This window comes from Erpetoichthys calabaricus, chromosome 4 (genome assembly GCF_900747795.2).
Source record: "Erpetoichthys calabaricus chromosome 4, fErpCal1.3, whole genome shotgun sequence".
NCBI lineage: Eukaryota > Metazoa > Chordata > Cladistia > Polypteriformes > Polypteridae > Erpetoichthys > Erpetoichthys calabaricus.
In genome coordinates, this window is record NC_041397.2 from 302,473,422 (window position 1) to 302,494,932 (window position 21,511).

Genomic DNA, 21,511 nt, shown 5'->3' on the forward strand with positions numbered 1-21,511 from the left:
ACAGTGATACCCTAGGATTCTCCGAAGAGACACAGTACCAAAGGATCCCAGTCTTCGACTCAAGTCACTGGGTAGTGGTCATGTCTCACAACCATATAGCAAAACAGGAAGCACCAGGACTCTATAGACTTGGACCTTCGTCCTTTTTCAGAGATATCAGGAGCGCCACAACACCCCTTTCCAGCAACCTCATGACCCCCCCATTCTCTTCTACTACTCATCTACTGACTTCATATGAATGTCGCTGCTGAGGAAAGTAAATCTCATGATGTGGTCGACATTCTCTCAGCAGACTAATACAATGCTGATGGCTGTGCCCAAGAATTGATTAAAGGCCTAAAGAAACACATTTAACAGACAGAACCCTAAGAACACATTATTGTTCAGTTATGTTTTTTGATTTATTTAAAACATCTAAAAATTAGAAAAACAATATTATAAATAAAACACAAAAGTTCTTAAATAACTAAATTTTGTACACATTGCTCATACCTTTTAAAAGTAACTATTTACCAGCTGCTAAAGCTCTACATTTCTTTAAAGTTTTTGCCAAACTGCTTTGAATCTCTCTAGTCCTGAGACAGTAAATGACAGGATTCATTAAAGCTGGAAAGACATTCTGTATTATCAGGCCCATTATGCGGCTGTCCATAGATGTAACAGGAATTCTCTCCGTGATGATGACTCCCAGGAAAAACACAGAAATGACCAGCAGGTGTGTTCCACAAGTGTAGAAGGCCTTCATCTGTCCATCTTTGCTGGAAATCTTGACAACTGATATTATAATCCGTACATAGGTGAAGAAGATAAATACCAGTGGGAGGAAAGACACACTCAAGCCAATGGATAATATCAAATAACCAGTAATCATATTATCTCCACAGGTTAGAAACATAAGAGAAGTAATTTCACAAAAGCAGTGAGTAATTGTGTTAGCACCACAAAATGAAAGCCTGAGAACAAGGGCCAAAGTAACAATCGCACAAAGAAACCCAACCACCAAGCAGGAAGCCATCAGTTTTGAGATGCGAAGGTTAGTCATTAAATTGGAATAGTGAAGAGGGTGACAGATGGCTATATAGCGGTCATAGGCCATGAGTGCAAGGAGGGAGCTCTCAGTTCCAAAAAGACCCAGCCAGAATGCTGTCTGAGTAAAACAAGCGGCAAAAGGCACAGACCTGTATTCAAGTGTGAATAGGACTAGCATACTGGGCACAGTGTTAGTGGTGATGGCAACATCGAGAATGGCTAGGCCACAGACTAATATGTACATTGGGGTGTGAAGTGCTCTGTCAGATACAAAAATTAGGATTAAGAGAATGTTCCCCAAAAGGACGAAAATGTAGACAGTAAGGAAGACGCCAAACAGAGTTCTCCTGCTTTCTTGGTCTCTGAATCGAAGAAATCCAGTGATAAGGAACTCTTTTACTGAATAACTGGTTTCGTTTAATGAAGACATATTAGTTTCTGTAAACCTGAGAATGAAAAAACAAATTATATTTAACAAATCTGAAGAAAAATATTTTTAAAAATAATACTATAATTCGGAAAATCATTAATACAGGTAACCGCAATTTACAAGTTAATGCAATGAAATAGATGACCCAGAGGTATAATGGTAGCGCCTCTGCCACGCTATAAAGAGACCAGGAATTGCATCCCATGTACTCCCTCCATGGAGTTTGCATGATCTGCCTATGTCCACATGGGTAAGAACATAAGAGATTTAACAAACGAGAGGAGACCATTCACTCCATCAAGCCTGTTTGTTTAGCTAATATCTAAGCTGTCCTAATATCTCATTCAGATTCTTCAAAGTTTGCTGCTTTAGCTACAGTAGTTTGTTTCAGATTTCCCACAAGACTTAATCTATAGAAGTACTTCCTGACATCATACCTAAATGCACTGCCCCCTTAATTTCCACTGATATCCTTGAGTATGTGATTCACCCTTAAGCTGAAAGAATGTTGCTGGATCTACTTTATCAATGCCTTTGAGGATTTGAAATACCGAGATTAGGTCCCCACGCAGTTCCCTCTGCTTGAGAATAAACAGGTTTAATTCTCTGAGTCTGTTACAGTAGGACATGTCCTTAAGTCCCATGATGCACTTCAAGTGCTGCTATGTCTTTCTTGTACTGTAGTGACCAGAACTGCACATGATACTCTAGATGTGGTCTTACTAGTGCATTAAATAGTTTGAGCCTAATGTCTCTTGGTTTATGTCCAACAGTACTCTCTGGTTTCCTCCCATTGTCCAAAGACATGCAGGTAAAGCAAACAGATGTTGATAAATGGACCCTGGTGTGTGTGCGTGTGTGGGTGTTCACCCTGTGATGGACTGTGTGGTAGAAATTTAACATCTCTCTATTATAAGAGAGACGTCTTGGGGAGAGATGTGATCTTCTCGGAAAGACACTTTGACGTCCCACGAGACTAGACTTTACAACTTTTGGAAGCAAGACCCGTGATACAGTGACTTTTGCACGTCACTCCCTACTTACAAACAATTTAAAACAAGATCATGGACATCTAACCTTTCAGTTGGTGAAATGTTTTGGCAGACGAACTTCATGTGCTCCTAGCTCTTAAAAATTTTATATGTTCTAGATGGCACATCAACAACTAAGCAAAGAAGAAATAGCAACGCGTTGAAAAGAGACACAAAAGCGTGGGAAATAAAAGAAGGCAAAAAAGAATGCAAAAAAGAACAAAAATAATTTTTGTGCAAATTCAGAAAATAAGGAAAGTAATAATCAGCCTGGACCAAGTTGAATTGAAAACCACATAGGTCCAATCGGGGTCAGAAATAAAAGACTTAATAAAGATGTTCAAAAACGATGGCACGATACACATGCAGAGCAGGTTAGAGATAATGAAAGCAATGACATTCGAAATGGTAAAAAAAAAATGGTGGAGCGATACACATGCAGAGCAAGTTAAAGAATATGAAAGTAATAAAATTCGAAAGTATCAAAAAAAGAAAGATCGGATTAGCACAAACAAATGGAAATTATTACTCGGTGAAATAAATGAACAGCAAAAAGAGATTGAATATACAGACATAGGTGATATGTCAGAAGTATATACATATTGTAAGGCTTTAAAGTTTAAGTCGGAGAATTGTAGATCGTCTAATTCGTGTTGCCATCTGGGTATAGTAGTGTCGCCTCCCAATGAAGAGGCGTATCTGTGAGAATTAAAAGATTTGTTGTTTGGTGAAACACTACACAAACACTACAGGCAGAATATCCGAGTCTACAACTTTTCGCGATTGCATCATTCAATGTTCAAAACGTAGATTTACACAATAATGGACCATACGCTATGAGAGTCTGTGGTCCCGGAACAATTAAAGCTACGGCAAGTTTAATTTAGAAGAAACCACAATTCGGTCAGGTGTATATTTATGACGATGGAGAAGCGATGCAACATAGAATTCAAAGAGTATGTAATAATCCCATGAAAATAACAATGTCTTTAAATTGTATGTCTAACCAAACCCGGGGGTGGGCGAGCGAAGCAATCAGGGGGCAGAGCCCCCTAGTCTTATTACAGAAAGAAACATTCTCTAACAGGACAAATTAGTTATTAGGCAGGAAAAAAGCTGTTCATTGTATCTTTTAATTACTCCTCAGCAAAATGCCTTGGAGGGAGCATTCTTCAAAAGCAGTCTGGTTCTTCTTATGCCGCTGAGTTGAGCCACCACCCTTGAAATGTTCGTGCATATAACAACTGTCCATTCTGGTTGTCCATCTGCTGATTTCTTAGTCATCTCTTAGTCATCTTTCAGTACATTTTGTTGTTCACTTGACCTTTGTCTGGTTTCTGACATTTATTAGGCCTTTATGCTATTTCTTCAATATGAAAGCTGTGTTACCCTAAAATTATTTTTCCACAACTGGCACCCTATCCAAGTGTTGTCCTTTGAGCCCAAAGATTATTGTGACAGGCCCCTGCCCAGGGTAAGCAGGTTATTAAAATTGCTGGATTTAATTAAAGAATATTATAATATGAAATACTAATTAATTAATTATTTAATATGAACTGAAAAAATAATAATGCAATATAGTATAATACTTTCCTAAATCTCTCAATTCAGAATTGCAGGAGAGCCCCAATAGCAGTGAATACAAAGCAAGGAGTAATCCTAAACAAAAATTAAATATATGTGAATTAAATGTATGTTTTTTTTAAAAAAAAATATTGATACCAGTATGAATATATTTCCGAATACGTTACAATATGCTTCAGGAATAAATATTTTAGAAAATCTCACAGTATACTTAAATATATAATAAAATTTGTAGATTATTGTCATTTTTAAATATTACAATATATTTTTCAAAATACAGAATGATATTTCTCAATGTATTTTAAAATGATAGTAATATACCACAAGACACATATTACAAAATATATTACAATATATTTTTAAATATACTAAACTCTAATTATAATATGCCATACAATATATTTTTGAATATATAGATAAAGTATTTCCATATATTTTTATATATTTGTTATTTTTGTATATTGAAGTATATTTTCTTTATTAACTTTGCGTTGCACATATATTATATAATCGACATCTGACAGTTGTGTATTATATTGAGAAAATCACACTATGATAGCTTAAAATGCTTTATCAGTGTTCTGTCATCAGTACAGCACTTAGCTTGTAAATTGTAATAATAATCATGCAATCTGAAATAAATTCAATATTAAGAGCTTCTTAATTCTTTAACACTCTTATTTTTCATTTTGACTGCCGCTTGATGCTTAGTTTTTTCATATGGTACGTGAGAATCTGTAAAACGTGTGGAAAGGTGCTCTAATATTCCAAACCCATTCATAATTAGTATTGTTAGTGTGGCAGTAGATTTATTCATCTCTATCAGCTATATTACAGAAATGAACATGTAACAATTTTTTTTACCATTTTTCTTAAGGTATCAAAAAGCATCAAACTTTCAGAATATATTTCAGCATGGAATGCACTGCGTCCTACAGTGCTCTCCATAATATTTGACAAAGACACTTTTTTCCTTAATTTACCCCACAGTTTAAAATTACAAATCAAACAATTCAGAGGTGATTAAATTGCACATGGCAGACTTTATTTTATGGGGTTTTGCTTACATTTCACTCACACCGTGTAGAAATGACGACACTTTTTAAACATGGTAACCCAAGCTGGAGTAACAGTAGTGCCAGCAGGAAAGCATTTTTAGTAGTGAAGAAAAATGCTATATAAATGTAAAGAATTATTATTATTATTATTATTATTGTCTCATGTAATGTATGATGAGAAAACCCTTGTGAACATGGGGACAACATGAAAAGTTCATAAAGAAAGTGAACAGACAAGTCAAACCATCATCCTTGGAATTGTGAAGCAACAATTCTAACCACTTTGTCGCCACTCACCTTCAATTCATATAAAATAAACATCTTCAAAGTCAGTGAATGTTTTAGTACAAAGTAGAAAAGATCTCCACACTCAAAAGTGACACCACAAACCTTTGTATAACATTTATTATTGAAATTTCTTTGCCATATTATCTTTCAAAAGCAAATTATTAACAGATAACAGATGGCTTACATCCAGTATATCACCCATTGATCCTTTCATTCATTTTTAAAACCTGCTTTAATACAATTCAAGGATAGGAAACCACAACTGCATGCCAGTTTGACTTAAGGTAGCTGGGGAGGGGGGGTGTCCACCTCAGTGAATTGAGAACCACTGCCTGGCCTGCTGCCACTCACCACCATTATGAATGATACCAACTAGCAACCTACCAGACACAGTAGTCAAGAAACACTGCCATGAGGCACAATCACTTGCACGTTTGTAGTCAATCACAACAATTAACAAATAACAGAAAACAGAAGTACCCAGGGGAAAAAAATACAAAGATATGAGGAGAATGTGCAAGAAAATGGTGACTAAGCTGGAAGTCAAACCCAGTCTTCTAGTGCTTGGAGGCAACAGTGGCACTCACTACGCCACATTACTGCAATAGCTGACATTGAATTCTCTGTTACTGACATGCAAAAATAAATTTAGAACCCCACAATATATATTATACTACTGCTGCTTACACCTGAATAAACATATTAGAAAACTGATCTATTATATAATCTATTATATAGTGCCTTTCACTATCTATCTATCTATCTATCTATCTATCTATCTATCTATCTATCTATCTATCTATCTATCTATCTATCTATCTATCTATCTATTATATAGTGTGTTTCAAACTTATCTATTTACTAATTTATTTAAAGAGCATGTGTAAAAAGGTAAAAGATATATTTTTATGCTATTTGAAATATAATGAAATATACATGTCCCTTCATTTATTGTAACAGACATATTTCCATTGTGGTTAAGACATGTTATATACCTCATGCTCAGTCCAATGAAATATAATTCATGTCTTATATGTTAATCTGGAAAAGATTAAACTTTGAATTATATTATTCTCAGTATTTTAAACTTTATTGAGAAATAAATTTTCATATTTTGAAATATATCTTGCACTATATTAAAACTGCACTAATTTACCCATCTTACAAAATATTCTGGTATATTGCACAATATTTTTATCCTTCAAGAATATTGTAACATATTTTAAAATATATTATATTGATAGCTAAATATATATTTTAAATATATATTATACATACATATAAAAATATATTTCACATATATTTAATTTTTGTAAGGGCAAGAAAAATACCAGAAAGTGCAGTTGTTTTTTCCTTAAAAATCTTACCAATAATAATATGTATCTTCTTCAGTTATTAATTTAAAAAATAAAATCCAAATAAACTTTCTTTTTTTGAAAATATAAATGAAAATAACTTGCTTCCATGAATGTTTCCCTTAATAGTAGAAATTTAAAGAGCTTACTTGTTCATCAGATGTTGTTCTGAAACAGAATGGCTTCCTTTTGGAGACAGGGGTGATATTCCTCATTTTTGTCCTTTGGGGAGATAATTAAGAGTTATGAGCAGAGTCCTGGCGAAGGTCCACAAGGAGAGAAAAAAAGTTACCCAATGGAGATCCTTTCATCAAAAAATAAACATCTAGATAGATAGATAGATAGATAGATAGATAGATAGATAGATAGATAGATAGATAGATAGATACTTTATTAATCCCAAGGGGAAATTATCTAATAATAATAATAATAATAATAATCTAATCAGAATGAGAAACACGCAGTCAAATTTTTATCATCCCATCAGTGGTACGGATGTAAAAATGAACAAAACAAGTTAAATTGTAAAGATTAGCATTTGTATAAACAGAATTATTATCATACATAACTAGTACAGTCTTTAAAAAAGAACAACTGCCTCTAAGCATTTCCTGTAAGCACCACTTAGCTGGTATAACTCACAGGACAGAACTACCCAGATAGCTGACTGGCACACACTGGAGTGAACTGCAGCCCAGTAGAACACACTGTGACTCAAACACTGTGACTCAAACACCGAGCATTTTTCCCATAATTCATGCTTATCCAGGTATAGCTGAGTGACCTATATTATTTGTTAGCTTGATATTTTCATTCATTTTGGTTAAGAACATGCAGAGCTTCAGAAAAGTGCAGTGTTGTTGCTCCACTTCTTTGTTGTTTGAGATGAACTTGCAAAGCTGTGACTTTGAAACCTACAGCGGAGTGAAAGAAGAGTGCACATGGTGAGTAGACACGAAAGCGATTTTTGCAGCAAAATTACTAGACTCGCCATTGACCTTGTTTGCTACATAATTCCCTGAAAATTCACATTGTGCCCAGATTTTTTTTTTCAGGGCCCCATAATGCTTTGCGAGGCAAGAGTGACATTACAGAGCATCACACTGTAGCAGCCAATGTTAAATAAAACAGCCACCCACAAGAATAATAAGCTGGTCCTAGCATTGGGTGTTGAGCCGGATCGACTGCTATACCAGATGAAATTCTTTAATTTCACTTTAATAGGAACAATATGCAAGCTTTTGAGGCAACTCAGGCCCCTTCTTCAGGCAAGATGTAATCATTGCATCTTGATTACATCTTGCCTGAAGAAGGGGCCTGAGTTGCCTCAAAAGCTTGCATATTGTAATCTTTTTAGTTAGCCAATAAAAGGTGTCATTTTGCTTGGCTTTTCTCTACATTCATAATGGCTAACACGGTACAATACCCTTGTAAAACTAGCAAATACATAGACACACCTAAACACAAAATGCTCACTGAGAAAGAAAATATAAATTTGCTCCAATCCAATTTAATGGAACCTGAGAGGATCTGCTAGGAAGAATGGGTAAACTGCCCAAATCCAGGTGTGCAAAGCTTAAAGGTAAAGAATTTTTGTATGGACTTGTATGTGACGTGTGTGTAATATTTAGCCTACCCCATTAGTGGTATTACCCAGAGTACTGTGCAGTTGACTCAAATGGGTAGTGTTGAAGAATCCACATGCTCGAATGCTGTGCTTATTTGGTAGCAGTGGCAGCAAACACAACAGGGAAAACAAAACAAGCTGTAGTTTTCATTTCGAGAGAGGTTAATACCTTCTGTGGAATCTATGGGTGAGCCAAGCTTCCTAGACTTCATGCTTCGTGGCCCTGTTGCCACTGTTTGCAAGACATTTTATAATTGTGATGGGTGAGTTGCTGTCTTGCACCCCAAAGACGAGGCTGAGTCTAAGTACTTTACAAAACCCAGCTTTATTCTCCTCAAAACAAGAATAGCAAGGTTATTTATTGTAGTGGGATCTACCATTCTACTATACACAGACACAACAAACAGGCAGGGTCGGTGACAGGTCAGTGGCCAAGTTCTAATGTTCCCTGCATCACCCATCGGGCGACTGGCGCTTTGCGCATAGCAGCGGTCAGCTTGTAGTTGTTTCTGTGGTGCTGCGAACCTGCGGTTGCCTTGGCAGTGGACAAGCAACCTTCAACAGTGCGGCAGTCGCGCTTCTGTGAGTCGTGCTTCTGCATGTCGTCCCATTGGCAAAGGTCTCAAGAGTTCAGAAGTCTTAAAAGTATTGATATTTTATTCTGTTAAATTTATCTTAGAGAAGCACGGCTGTCTCACTGCCCAGGTCACTATTTGGACACAATAATCAGTCCAGCATAGTTGGTCTTCAGGGAGAAAGACTGCGCCGTACATGGAATTGAAATGGGAGAAGTAGGAAAAGTTCTGGACCCACCAACACTTGATCAGGGAGGTGACCAAGAACCCAACAGTCACTCTCATAGACCTTTAGACATCCTCTACTGTGATGGGAGAACTTGTAGGAAGTATAACCATCTCAGCAGAACTCTATCAATCAAGCATTTATGGTAGAGGAGCTAGATGGGAGCTGCTCTTGAGTAAAGTTTTCCAAATGACCTTGAGAGCATAAGGAAAAAGATTCTCTGATCTGATGAGACAAAAATTGAGTAGAACTGCAAGCACTATGTCTGACAAATGTCAGGCACTGTTCCTCTCCCACCTAATACTGTAAAACATGGTGGTGGTAGCATTATGTCAAAGGGGTTTCTTCTCAGTGCAGGGACATGGAGACTGGTCAGAATTGAGGGAAGGATGAATGCTGCCAAATTCACAGAGGTCCTTGTAGGAAACCTGCTTGGGAGTGCACGCCACCTCAGACTGGGGCAGTGATTAACCTTTCATCATGACAATGACCTGAAGCATATGACTAAGACAATCCTTTGGGACAAGTCTTTTCATTGTCCTTTAATGGCTCAGCCAAAGCCCAAACTTAAACCCTATAGAACATCTGTGGAGAAACCTGAAGACAGCGGTTTTCAGACAATTCCAATCCAGTCTAATGGAATCTGAGAGGATCTGCTAGGAAGAACGGGTAAACTGCCTAAATCCAGATGTGCAAAGTAGAAACTTACCTATGAAGACATGAAGCTGGGATTGCTGCCAAAGAGGCTTCTACAAAGTACTGAATTAAAGGTCTGAATACTTTTATGAATGAGAGATTTTAGCTTTTGATTTTTAATACATTTACAGACCTTTCTGAAAATCTGTTATAACTTTGCCATTATAGGTTACTGACTGTAAATTGATGGGCAAAAATGGCAAATTTCTAGATTTAAAATGAAATCTACAACACAATGGAGTGTGCAGAAAGTGAAAACTTTCTTAATCCACTGTATATTGTTACCAGTAGGGGGATTACTCTTCTGGCGGGAGTACCAGCATGTGTGGTCAAGTTGCTGCAGCTGATTCAAAATACAGGGGCATATCTGCTGTTGAACCAGCTGAGGTGGGCACATGTCACTCCTCTCTTCAGATCAATACTTTGGCTTCCTGCAGTGGCACTCATTAAGTTAAGATCCTTGATGCTTGCCTATGGAGTAGTCAAAAGGTCAGCACCCACATATATGGTGACACTTATCAGGTCCTATGCTCCTTCTTGACCACTCAGGTCTGCTGATGTATGACAGCTGGTAATGCCACCTTTGTGTGGTATCAAATCTTCTCTTGTGCAGCTCCTAGTTAATGGAATGAGCAGCCCACCTCCATTTGGAATTTGACTCTATTCATGTGTTTAAGATGTGTTTGAAGACTCTGTTGTTTGATGAGTTTGTCTCTACCTCATATTAGCTGTTAGGTTTTATAACCTAGGATTTGTGACTCGCTTGTGCTTTGTTCTGAGCTCATCGTTTATGATGATCAATTCTGTAAATGTAAATGTAACGTAACTTGTCCAAAAGGAGAAGGAGGTGCGTATGTTGTCAATGACCCAATCAGGTCAGGTCAGTTCAGGTTGGGGAGTATTCACTGATACAGTACATTGCCGTACCCTCCACACAACAAAACATCTTGGTATCCCGAGTGGTTACCCCCCAGGCAGTCATGTGGTCCAGTCTCACCCTCTGAAATTGACCATCTATCTGCCACAGCCAGGTCTTGCGAGGGTGTCCACTTGGCCTGGTTCAGTCTCTCAGGTCCTCAGCAATGAGGATACTGTGAGCCAGATCACCCTCAGGAAAATCTGCCATATGGCCGTAGTGCTGTAAGTGACTCTCTCACACGATGCAGGTAATATGCCTCATTTGGGACACAGACAAAGTTAAACCAGCAGTACCCAAGGATACTCTGAAGAGATACAGTACCTTATGGAGTCCAGTCTTGGTCTCAGGTCACTGGATAGCAGCCATGTCTTGCAACCAGACAGGAAAACAGACAGCACAAGGACTCCAAAGACTTGGACTATTGTCATTTTGCAAAGATATCAAGAGTGCCACACACCCCTTTCCAGTGACCTCATGACCCCCCATGCTCTGCCAGTCCATCTACTGACTTCACAGGAGGAGTCACCAGAGACATGAATATCACTGCTGAGGTAGGTAAACCTCCTAATGTGGTCAACATTCTCTCCACAGACTGATACAATGCTGATAGCTGTGCCCAAAAGGTCATTAAACACCTAAAGAAATACATTTAACAGACAAAATAGTAAGAACACATTATTGTTCAGCTATAATGTTTTTTGATTTAATTAAAATATCAAAAAATTTGAAAAACAGTATCATAAATAAAACACAAAACATCTTAAATAACTAATTTTTGGAAAAATTGCCCATACCTTTTAAAAGTAACTATTTACCAGCTGCTAAAGCTCTAAATTTCTTTAAGGTTTTTGCCAAACTGTTTTGAATCTCTCTAGTCCTGAGACAGTAAATGACAGGATTCATTAAAGCCGGAAAGACATTCTGTATTATCAGGCACATTATGCGGTTGTCTACAGAGGTAACAGGAATTCTCTCTGTGATGATGACTCCCAGGAAAAACACAGAAATGACCAGCAGGTGTGTGCCACAAGTGTAGAAGGCCTTCATCCGCCCTTCTTTGCTGGAAATCTTGACAACTGATATTATAATTCGTACATAGGTGAAGAAGATAAATACCAGTGGGAGGAAAGACACACTCAAGCCAATGAATAATATCAAATACATAGTAATCATATTGTCTCCACAGGTCAAAAACATAAGGGAAGCAATGTCACAAAAGCAGTGAGTAATTATGTTAGCACCACAAAATGGAAGCCTGAGAATAAGAGCCAAAGTAACAATCGTACAAAGACACCCAACCCCCAGGCAGGAAGCCATCAGTTTTGAGATGTGAAGGTTAGTCATTAAATTGGAATAGTGAAGAGGGTGACAGATGGCTATATAGCGGTCATAGGCCATGAGTGCAAGGAGGGAGCTCTCAGTTCCAAACAGACCTAGCCAGAATGCTGTCTGAGTAAAACAAGCGGCAAAAGGCACAGACCTGTATTCAAGTGTGAATAGGACTAGCATACTGGGCACAGTGTTAGTGGTGATGACGACATCGAGAATGGCTAGGCCACAGACTAATATGTACATTGGGGTGTGAAGGGCTCTGTCAGATACAAAAATTAGGATTAAGAGAACGTTCCCCAAAAGGATGAAAATGTAGACAGTAAGGAAGACCCCAAACAGAGTTCTCCTGCTTTCTTGGTCTCTGAATCGAAGAAATCCAGTGATAAGGAACTCTTTCACTGAATCGATGGTTTCGTTTGTTGAAGACATATTGGTTTCTGTAAACATATGGAAAAAAAAATGATATGTAACAATTTTGAAGAAACATATCTTTAAATACTATAATCCTGAAAATCCTTAATAAAGGTAACTGCAATTTACAAGTTAGTTTACTTAAATAGATGTCATAGAGGTGCAATGGTAGAATAGCTGCCACGCTATAAGGAGTCCAGGAATTGCATCCCATATACTCCCTCCAAGGATTTTGCATGGTATCCCTGTGTCCACATGGGTAAAAACATAAGAGATTTAACAAACAAAAGGAGACAGTTCGGTCAGTCAGGCTTGTTTATGTAGTTAATAGCTAAGCCATCCCAATTTCACATCCAGATTCTTCTTAAAGGTTGTTAAGGTTTCTTCTTCAGCTCCATGTCTCTGTAGTTTGTTCCAGATTCCCACAACTCTTTGTGTAAAGAAGTGCTTCTTGGTTTCAGACCTAAATGCACTTCCCTTTAATTTCCACTGATGTCCTAGAGTGCAAGATTCACACATAAGCTGAATGAATTTTGCTGGATCGGCTTTATCAATTCCTTTGAGGATTTGCAATACCTGGATTAGGTCCCCACAAAGACTCCTCTACTTGAGACTAAACAGGTTTAATTTTCTTGAGTCTGTCAGAGTAGGACATGTCCTTAAATACCAGGATAGACTTTGTTGTTGTTCTCCTCTGCACAGCTTCAAGTTCTGCTATGCCTTTCTTGCACTGTGGTGATCAGAACTGCACACAATACTCCATATGCAGTCTTACTGGTGCATTAAATAGTTTGAGCCTAACGTCTCTTGGTTTATATTCAACAATATGCTCTGGTTTCCTCCCATTCTCCAAAGACATGCAGGTAAGGCAAACAGATGTTGATAAATGGGCCCTGGTGTGTGCGTGTCTGTGTGTTCACCCTGTGATGGACTGGCACTCAGTCCAAGTGTTGTCCTTGCCTTGAGCCCAAAGATTGGTGTTATTAGAATATCTCATAGTATACTTAAATATAAAATAAAACATGTAAATTATTTTTAAATATATTTTATGTTACATTGTATCTTTTAATTAGTCCTCGGTAAAATATCTTAGAGGGAGCATTCTTCAAAATCAGTCTGTTACAGTATGGTCAGAATGGTCAGAGAAACAAAGAATAGAGGTTCATTTTATAAACTGTTGAATTTACATACAGTGTCAATCAATGCATACATTTTACTCTGGTTGGTTCATTGGTTTACACCCAAATAACTTACATAAAATAAAAGTCTGTTATATTATATTCTGGTTCTACTTATGAAATGACAAAACTTTTTTATACATGGAAACCCCAAGTCGGAGTAACAGTAGAACCAGCAGTAAAGTGCTTTTAGTAGTAAAAAAATGGCATATAAATGTAAAAAATTATTAATATTATTGTTACATGTAATGTATGTTGAGAAAACCCTTGTGAACATGGGGACAACATGCAAAGTTCCTAAAGAAAGTGAACAGACAAGTCAAAACCTCATCCTTGGAGTTGTAAAGCAACAATTCCAACCACTATGTTGCCACTCACCTTCAATTCATATAAAATAAACCTTATTAATGTCAGTGAATGTTTTAATAGAAAGTAGAAAAGATCTCCACAGTCGGATATGAAACCACAAACCTTTGTATGACATTTATTATTGAAAGTTCTTTGCCTGATTATCTTTCAAGGCAAATTATTAACATAATAGATGGCTTACACCCAATATATCACCCATTGACCCCTTCATTCATTTTTAAAACCTGCTGTAATGCAATTCAAAGATAGGAAACCACAACTGCATGCCAGTTTAACTTAAGGTAGCTGAGGAGGTGGGGGGGGGGGTCCACCTCGGTGAATCAAGGACCACTGCCTGACCCGCTGTGACTCACAACCATTATGGAACAAAACAACTTGCGACTTACCAGACACAGTGGTTGAGAGACACTGCCATGAGGCACATTCACTTGCACGTTTGTAGTCAACCACAACAATTAACAAATAACAGAAAAAGTACCCAGGGGAAAAAAATACAAAGATATGAGGAGAACGTGCAAGAAATTGGTGACTAAGCAGGAAGTCAAACCCAGTCTTCTAGTGTTTAGAGGAAACAGTGGCACTCACTACTCCACATTACTGCAATAGCTGACATTGAATTCTCTGTTACTGACATGCAAAAATAAATTTAGAACCCCACAATATATATTATACTACTGCTGCTTACACCTGAATAAACTTATTAGAAAACTGAGATTTATCAAAATGTCCTACAAAACAATTCTCAGTGAGTGTTCCATCAACTTTGCAATTTCCATTATTTGAAGCTCTCTCTTCCAGCTCTGCCATAACCTTAAACCCATCTTTTTCTTTATTTTACAACTGCTGTTGCTACAATTAATTCATTTGTATAGCCAGTTTCATCTGACAATAATTATGTAATGTCTAACTACATTAATTGTATCCTGACACTTTAATATATTTCGCATTTTAATTTTAATTTTAACTAGTCTAACAAAACACCCATTTATTAAAGGGCATACAATTATAAGTGCATCTGTTTCAATCACAGTGCGTCTTGTTGTCTTTATTCATTGAACATTCTGGTCCTTACATCCCTCTTTGCTTGTATTTCTTTGTTCCTTTTGTTCATCAGAAATTCCTGCCCTCTGGACATTACATCCTGGCACAGACATCGGACACACTGTCGTTTTATATATAAACAGATAAGACTTACTGTATTTTTTAGTTCTTCTTGAAAGCATCATCCACCTTTAATTTCCTGTATTAAAATTAGTATTTTGCATTAGTTTGCATTCTCTAATCTTCTGTGAATTGTATTTTGATTTTGCTATCTATCTATCTATCTATCTATCTATCTATCTATCTATCTATCTATCTATCTATCTATCTATCTATCTATCTATCTATCTATCATTACTTATTTATTTAAAGAGCATTTGTAAAAAAGATGTTTTATGATATTTAAAATATAATGAAATATACATTTCCCTTCATTTATTGTAACAGACTTATTTCCATTGCAGTTATGTTATACAGTATATACAGTGCATGTTATATACCTTGTGCTCAGTCTCATGAAATATCATTCAAGTTTTTTATGTTAACCTGGAAAATGTTAAACTTTGAATTATATAATTCTCAGTATTTTAAAGTAAATTGAGAAATAAATGTTCATATTTTGAAATATACAGTATACTGTATTGCACTATACAAAAACTGCAATCATTTACCTATCTTACAACATATTCTGGTATATTGCACAATATTTTTATCCTTCAAGAATATTGTAACATATTTTAAAATATATTATATTGATAGCTAAATATATATTTTATATATATATTATACATACATATAAAAATATATTTTACATATATTTCATTTTTGTAAGGGTAAGAAAAATACCAGTAAGTGTAGTTGTTTTTTCCTTAAAACTCTTACCAATAGTAATATGTACCTTCTTCAATTATTAATTTAAAAAATAAAATCCAAATAAACTTTATTTTTTTGAAAATATAAATGAAAAGAACTTGCTTCTATGAATGTTTTCCTTAATAGCAGAAATTTAAAGAGCTCACCTGTTCATCAGATGCTGTTCTGGAACAGAATGGCTTCCTTTTGGAGACAGGGGTGATATTCCTCATTTTTGTCCTTTGGGGAGATAATTAGAGTTATGAGCAGAGTCCTGGTGAAGGTCCACAAGGAGAGAAGAAAAGTTACCCAGTGGAGATCCTTTCATCAAAAAATAAACATCTAATCACAATTAGAAACACGCAGTCAAATTTTCATCATCCCATCAGTGGTATGCATGTATTTTAAAGTTAACAGATACAGGAGGAAGAAATGGGCTTTACAGTTCCATTAGAATTGAATAGAATAGAATGCCTTTTATTGTCACTATACACATGTACAATGAGATTAAAAGCAGCTCCTTCAGTGCAGACATATATGTAGAACACAACAAGTAAATAAACAAATAAACAAATGGTGCAAAAAGTTGCAAAAAAAAACAGCTTAAAAAAATGAACAAAACAAGTTAAATTGTAAAGATTAGCCTTTGTATAAACAGAATTATTATCATCCATAACTAGTACAGTCTTTAAAAAAGAACAACTGCCTGTAAACATTTCCTGTAAGCACCGCTTAGCTGGTATAACTCACAGGACAGGACTACCCAGGTAGCTGACTGGCACACACTGCAGTGTACTGCAGGCCAATAGAACACACTTTGACTCAAACACCGAGCATTTCTCCCACAATTCATTTTAACATGCTTTTCCGGCTATAGGTGAGTGACCAATATTATTTGCTAACTTAATATTTTCATTCATTTTGGTTAAGAAAATACAATTTTTATACTGTTAGGATGTGCAGAGCTTCAGAAAAGTGCAGTGTTGTTGCTCCACTTCTTTGTGTTTGAGATGAACTTGCAAAGCTGTGACTTTGAAATCTGCAGTGGAGTGAAAGAAGAGTGCACATGGTGAGTAGTGTTGATTGGCAAAATTCAACAAAGTGATTTTTGCAGCAAATTTACTAGACTCGCCAGTGACCTTGTTTGCTACATACTGTACTTCCCTGAAAATTCACATTGTGTACAGCTTTTTTTTCAGCACCCCATAATGCTTTGCGAGGCAGAGCATCTCACTATAGCAGCCAATGTTAAATAAGACAGCTATTCCGAAGAATAAAAAGCTGATCCTAGCAGTGGGTTACAAGCCGGATCAACTGCTACACCAGATGAAATTCTTCTTATGGTATAGATTTAATAAGAACTGCTTTACTGGTATACATAAAATTAGTGTAAAACTGGAAAATACATAGACACCCCTAAACACAAAATTTTGTTCCAATCCAATTTAATGGAACCTGAGAGGATCTGCTAGGAAGAAAGGGTAAATTGCCCTAATCCAGGTGTGAAAAGCTTAAAGGTAAAGAATTTTTGTATGGTGTTGTATGTGACTTGTGTGTAATATTTAGCCTACCCCGTTAGTGGTATTACCCAGAGTACTGTGCAGTTGACTCAAATGGGTAGCGTTGAAGAATCCACATACTTTAGTGCTGTGCTTATTTGGTAGCAGTGGCAGCAAACACAACAGAGAAAACAAAACAAGCTGTGCTTTTCATTTCGAGAGAGGTTAGTACCTTCTGTGGAATCTATGAGCGAACCAAGCTTCCTAGAATTCATGCTTCCTGCCCCTGTTGCCACTGTTTGCAAGACATTTTATAATTGTGACTGGTGAGTTACTGTCTTGCACCCCAAAGACGAGGCTGAGTCTAAGTACTTTACCAAACCCAGGTTTATTCTCCTTGAAACAAGAACAGCAGGGTTATTTATTGTAGCTGGATCTATTATTTTAGTATACACAGACACAGCACACAGGCAGGGTCGGGGCCAGATCAGTGTCCAAGTTATAATGTTCCCTACATCAGTGTTTCCCAACCTTTTTTGAGCCACGGCACATATTTTACATTAGAAAAATCCCATGACGCACCACCAAACAAAAATTTCACAAAAAGTATATGTAATGAAATACTGTATCTTCTAGTTTCTATTTCCTCGCAATTTACTTACTCAGTGTGAAACCTGGGCCTGTTTAGTTGAACACAACGCTAATATACACGCAGGAATTGAAGAAAGACACACACGAAGATCTTCTTCAACAGCTCTGAGTCTCTCTCTTTTTTTTACATTTTATAGCAGTCATGTTTGAAAAGCCCACCTCGCATAGGTAGGTTGTGGAAAATGGGAGCAGGGCTTAAATAGTTCTGCTTGCCAGAATGGGGAACTCCTTGGCAGCAGTCAGCCAAAAACTGTCCAAAGGTAGATCAGCAAAGCTCAGCTTTAACACTAGAATTACCAGAGCCTAAGAAAAACTCGTAGATCCGGCCCACCTTAAATCCGTTCTCACCTCTCCGCCAGCGTCTTTTGTCTTCTAAATGTGCCAATTAAGATGAGCAGCAAGCAGCCGGCTATTCCATCCCCCACTGTCGCAGAACGTTCACTAAGTTTTCCCAGCTCATGCCTTGTTTGATTATCTGGGAGTGACTGATATGCTGGAGTTTTAGAATGGAAATAATAGATCCTTATTTGGAACACATGCATTTCACGTGTGTTCCGTTTCTACAGTAATCTGTGTAAACACATTGTTAAAACAGAAACTTTTTCATATTTTAGTAATAAATGTTACTAAATGTAGGCATAAACTATGTAATGTGTGAAGCCTGGCTCTGGTAATTCTAGTGTTATAGAGAAAGTGTTATATTTTTTTCTTGAACGGTTTTAAGGTGGGCCGGATCTACGAGTTTTTTCGTAGACTCTGGTAATTCTAGTGTTAAACCATGATTTTCTCTCAGTACAGTTATTTCCTCCTGCTCCTGCAAACTCCTGTCCTTTCCAACTGCGGTTGAGCTATATGGGTTCCTAACCCAGTCAAGGCAATTAGTGGAAACTGAAGGGAAATAAAATGACAACTTCTTTTCAAGAGTTTTCAAATGCTTGCCTATTGTCTCACACAGTGCAGCAATGTTGATACCTTGCCATTTCTGGATGTGTGGGAACATGTCAAGGTTGGCACTTTCCACATGTTGTTGACAGAGCTGCACCCTTGAAAGAAATCCATTTATTTTATCTGCTCTTGTAAGCAGATTTTCATTTCGACCTTGCATCCGTGTGTTCAGGTCATTGAAATGTTGACATATATCCGCCAGACATGCTAGTCTTGCATACCACTCATCACTTGAAAGCAACTTAGCGTCATCACACCTCTCATTTGTCAAAAACACTTTTAGTTCCTCCCGCAGCTCATACACACGGGCTAAAACTTTGCCACGGGACAACCACCGGACCTCCGAATGCAGCAATAGCACTTTATGCTCTGCCCTCCCATTTCCTCACACAATGATGCAAACATGCGACTTTTTACAGGTCTTGTCTTCGCAAAGTTTATCATGCACACAACATCGTCCAATACAGGAGCTAGGTCTGCTCGTAATGTCTTGGCAACGAGTGCTTCGCGGTGCAGAAAACAATGCGTCGCAATAACATCTGGATGTTATCTTTCACTCTGCTTACAAATCCTTTGGTGTGCCAGAACATGGCGGCTGCTCAATCAGTGCAAACACCTACCCAGTTTTCCCACTTATGTCCTCCTTGTTCAAAGTACTTTGATACAACTCGAAAAATTTGCTCTCCTGTTGTTCTTTCTGGAAATTACTTGCAAAACAGGAAGTTTTCTTTGATGGTGTCTCCGTCTACAAAGCTCACATTTGCCAAAAATTGTGCATGTCCACTGATATCCATAGATCCATCGAGTTGCAATAGAAATTTTCCACTGGCGTGAAACTTTTCCAAAACGGTCATTTCAATGTCTGCAGACATGTCATCAATACGTCTGACAATTGTATTATTTGAGAGAGGGACTTGGGCTATTTCTTTAAGAGCGCCAGGGCCAAGCACCTCATTTACAATGATTTTGCAGGCAGGCAGTATTAATGTCTATGCCACTGTGTATAGCTGTTTTGATTTGGCGATGAGTTCAGCAACTTGGTAGAGAGAGCTCTCTCATTCGTCTTTGTGGTTTTCCTCACTAAAGCTGCCTGTTTCTTAGTCTGTTCATGAAGTTGAATAAAATAGTCTGTGTTCTTGTTTTGAAGTGACGGGTGTTTTGTTCGGAGATGGCGTTTAAGTTTGCTAGGAACCATGGCACTGTTGGACAGCTTTTCCCCACATACCAAGCATAACGGAATCGGCTCGGTTAGTTCCCCAGTAAAAGTAAATCCAAAGGAAAGACAACTTTCATTGTATTGTCTTGAGCTCACCTTTTTGCTTTCTTCTGACCACTACTCATACTAGGGCCTTCATCTGGGTCACAATTTTCTCCAGGACCCAGTTCAGATTGTTTACTTTTTCTTTTCAGATATTTATCCATCGCTATCACTGCTGTCACAGCCAAAGCATCACTAATTCTACTGTTTGAAATGCAACAGGTAGATACACAGATTAATTAGCCATCTGCTGCCACTTAGTGGAAGAGTATTTAATTGTTCTGCCTGTCACTGTCGCATAGGCAAATGAAGACAAATTATTTGCAGTAAATACATAATAAGTTTCAGACCAATTAAGTGAAATTGGATAATTTTCCATGGTACACTTGATGATCTCTCAAGGCATACTAACGTGCCACGGCACAGTGGTTGGGAATTACTGCCCTACATCACCCATCGGGTGACCGGTGCTTTGCGCGTAGCAGCGGTCAGCTTGTAGTTGTTTCTGTGGAACTGCGAACCTGCAGTTGCCTTGGCAACGAACAAGCAACCTGCAACAGACGCAGCAGTCGTGCTTTTGCGTGTTGTCCCATTGTGGAAGGTCTCAAAAGAATTCAGAAGTCTCATATCCCCCTCCTTAGTGTTGTCCACACTGGTGTGGGCAAAGCGATCATCCAGGCTGGGCTCGGTCAGGTGTGAGAACGTCAGCATTGATGTGCACAACCCTGGGATGGTGGTGAACATCAAAAGCAAATGCCTGTAAACTAATAAACCACCAAGTAAGCCACTGGAGTGGGGCATGGTCAGTCACTAAGGTAAACTGTCGCCCCCATAAGTAGTACCAGAGGACTTCTACAACACACTTAATCACTAAACATTCTCTCTCAATGGTTGAGCAATTGCACTCCCTGGGAAGCAGCTCCCACTGAAAAACATGATTGGGTGTTCTTCCCCCTCAAAACAGTTTGAGAGCACTGCTCACAAACCATCTGCAGAACAAATTGCCTTGAAAACTCATAAAACTGGGAATGAGGATAAAGCGGCTTTAAGGTCTAAGAAGGTTCTGTCACAGGCAGCGTTTCAGACGACACTTTGGTTCCTCCTGCCCTTTGTCAAGTCAGTGAGGAGGGTGGCCTGATAAGCAAAATTGGGAATGA

The 21,511-nt window shown here is 37.7% G+C and overlaps 1 protein-coding gene across 1 annotated transcript; it reads right to left on the minus strand.

Annotated features, from left to right (window-relative positions):
• Positions 1 to 505: 505 nt before the first annotated feature.
• On the minus strand, positions 506 to 20,518 carry LOC114641260 (olfactory receptor 1019-like). The gene is made up of 2 exons (XM_028790337.1): positions 20,409 to 20,518; positions 506 to 1,475 (listed from the first exon to the last, which is right to left on the minus strand). The coding sequence occupies exons 1-2, from the start codon at positions 20,516 to 20,518 to the stop codon at positions 506 to 508; spliced, it is 1,080 nt and encodes a 359-aa protein (XP_028646170.1).
• Positions 20,519 to 21,511: the final 993 nt, after the last annotated feature.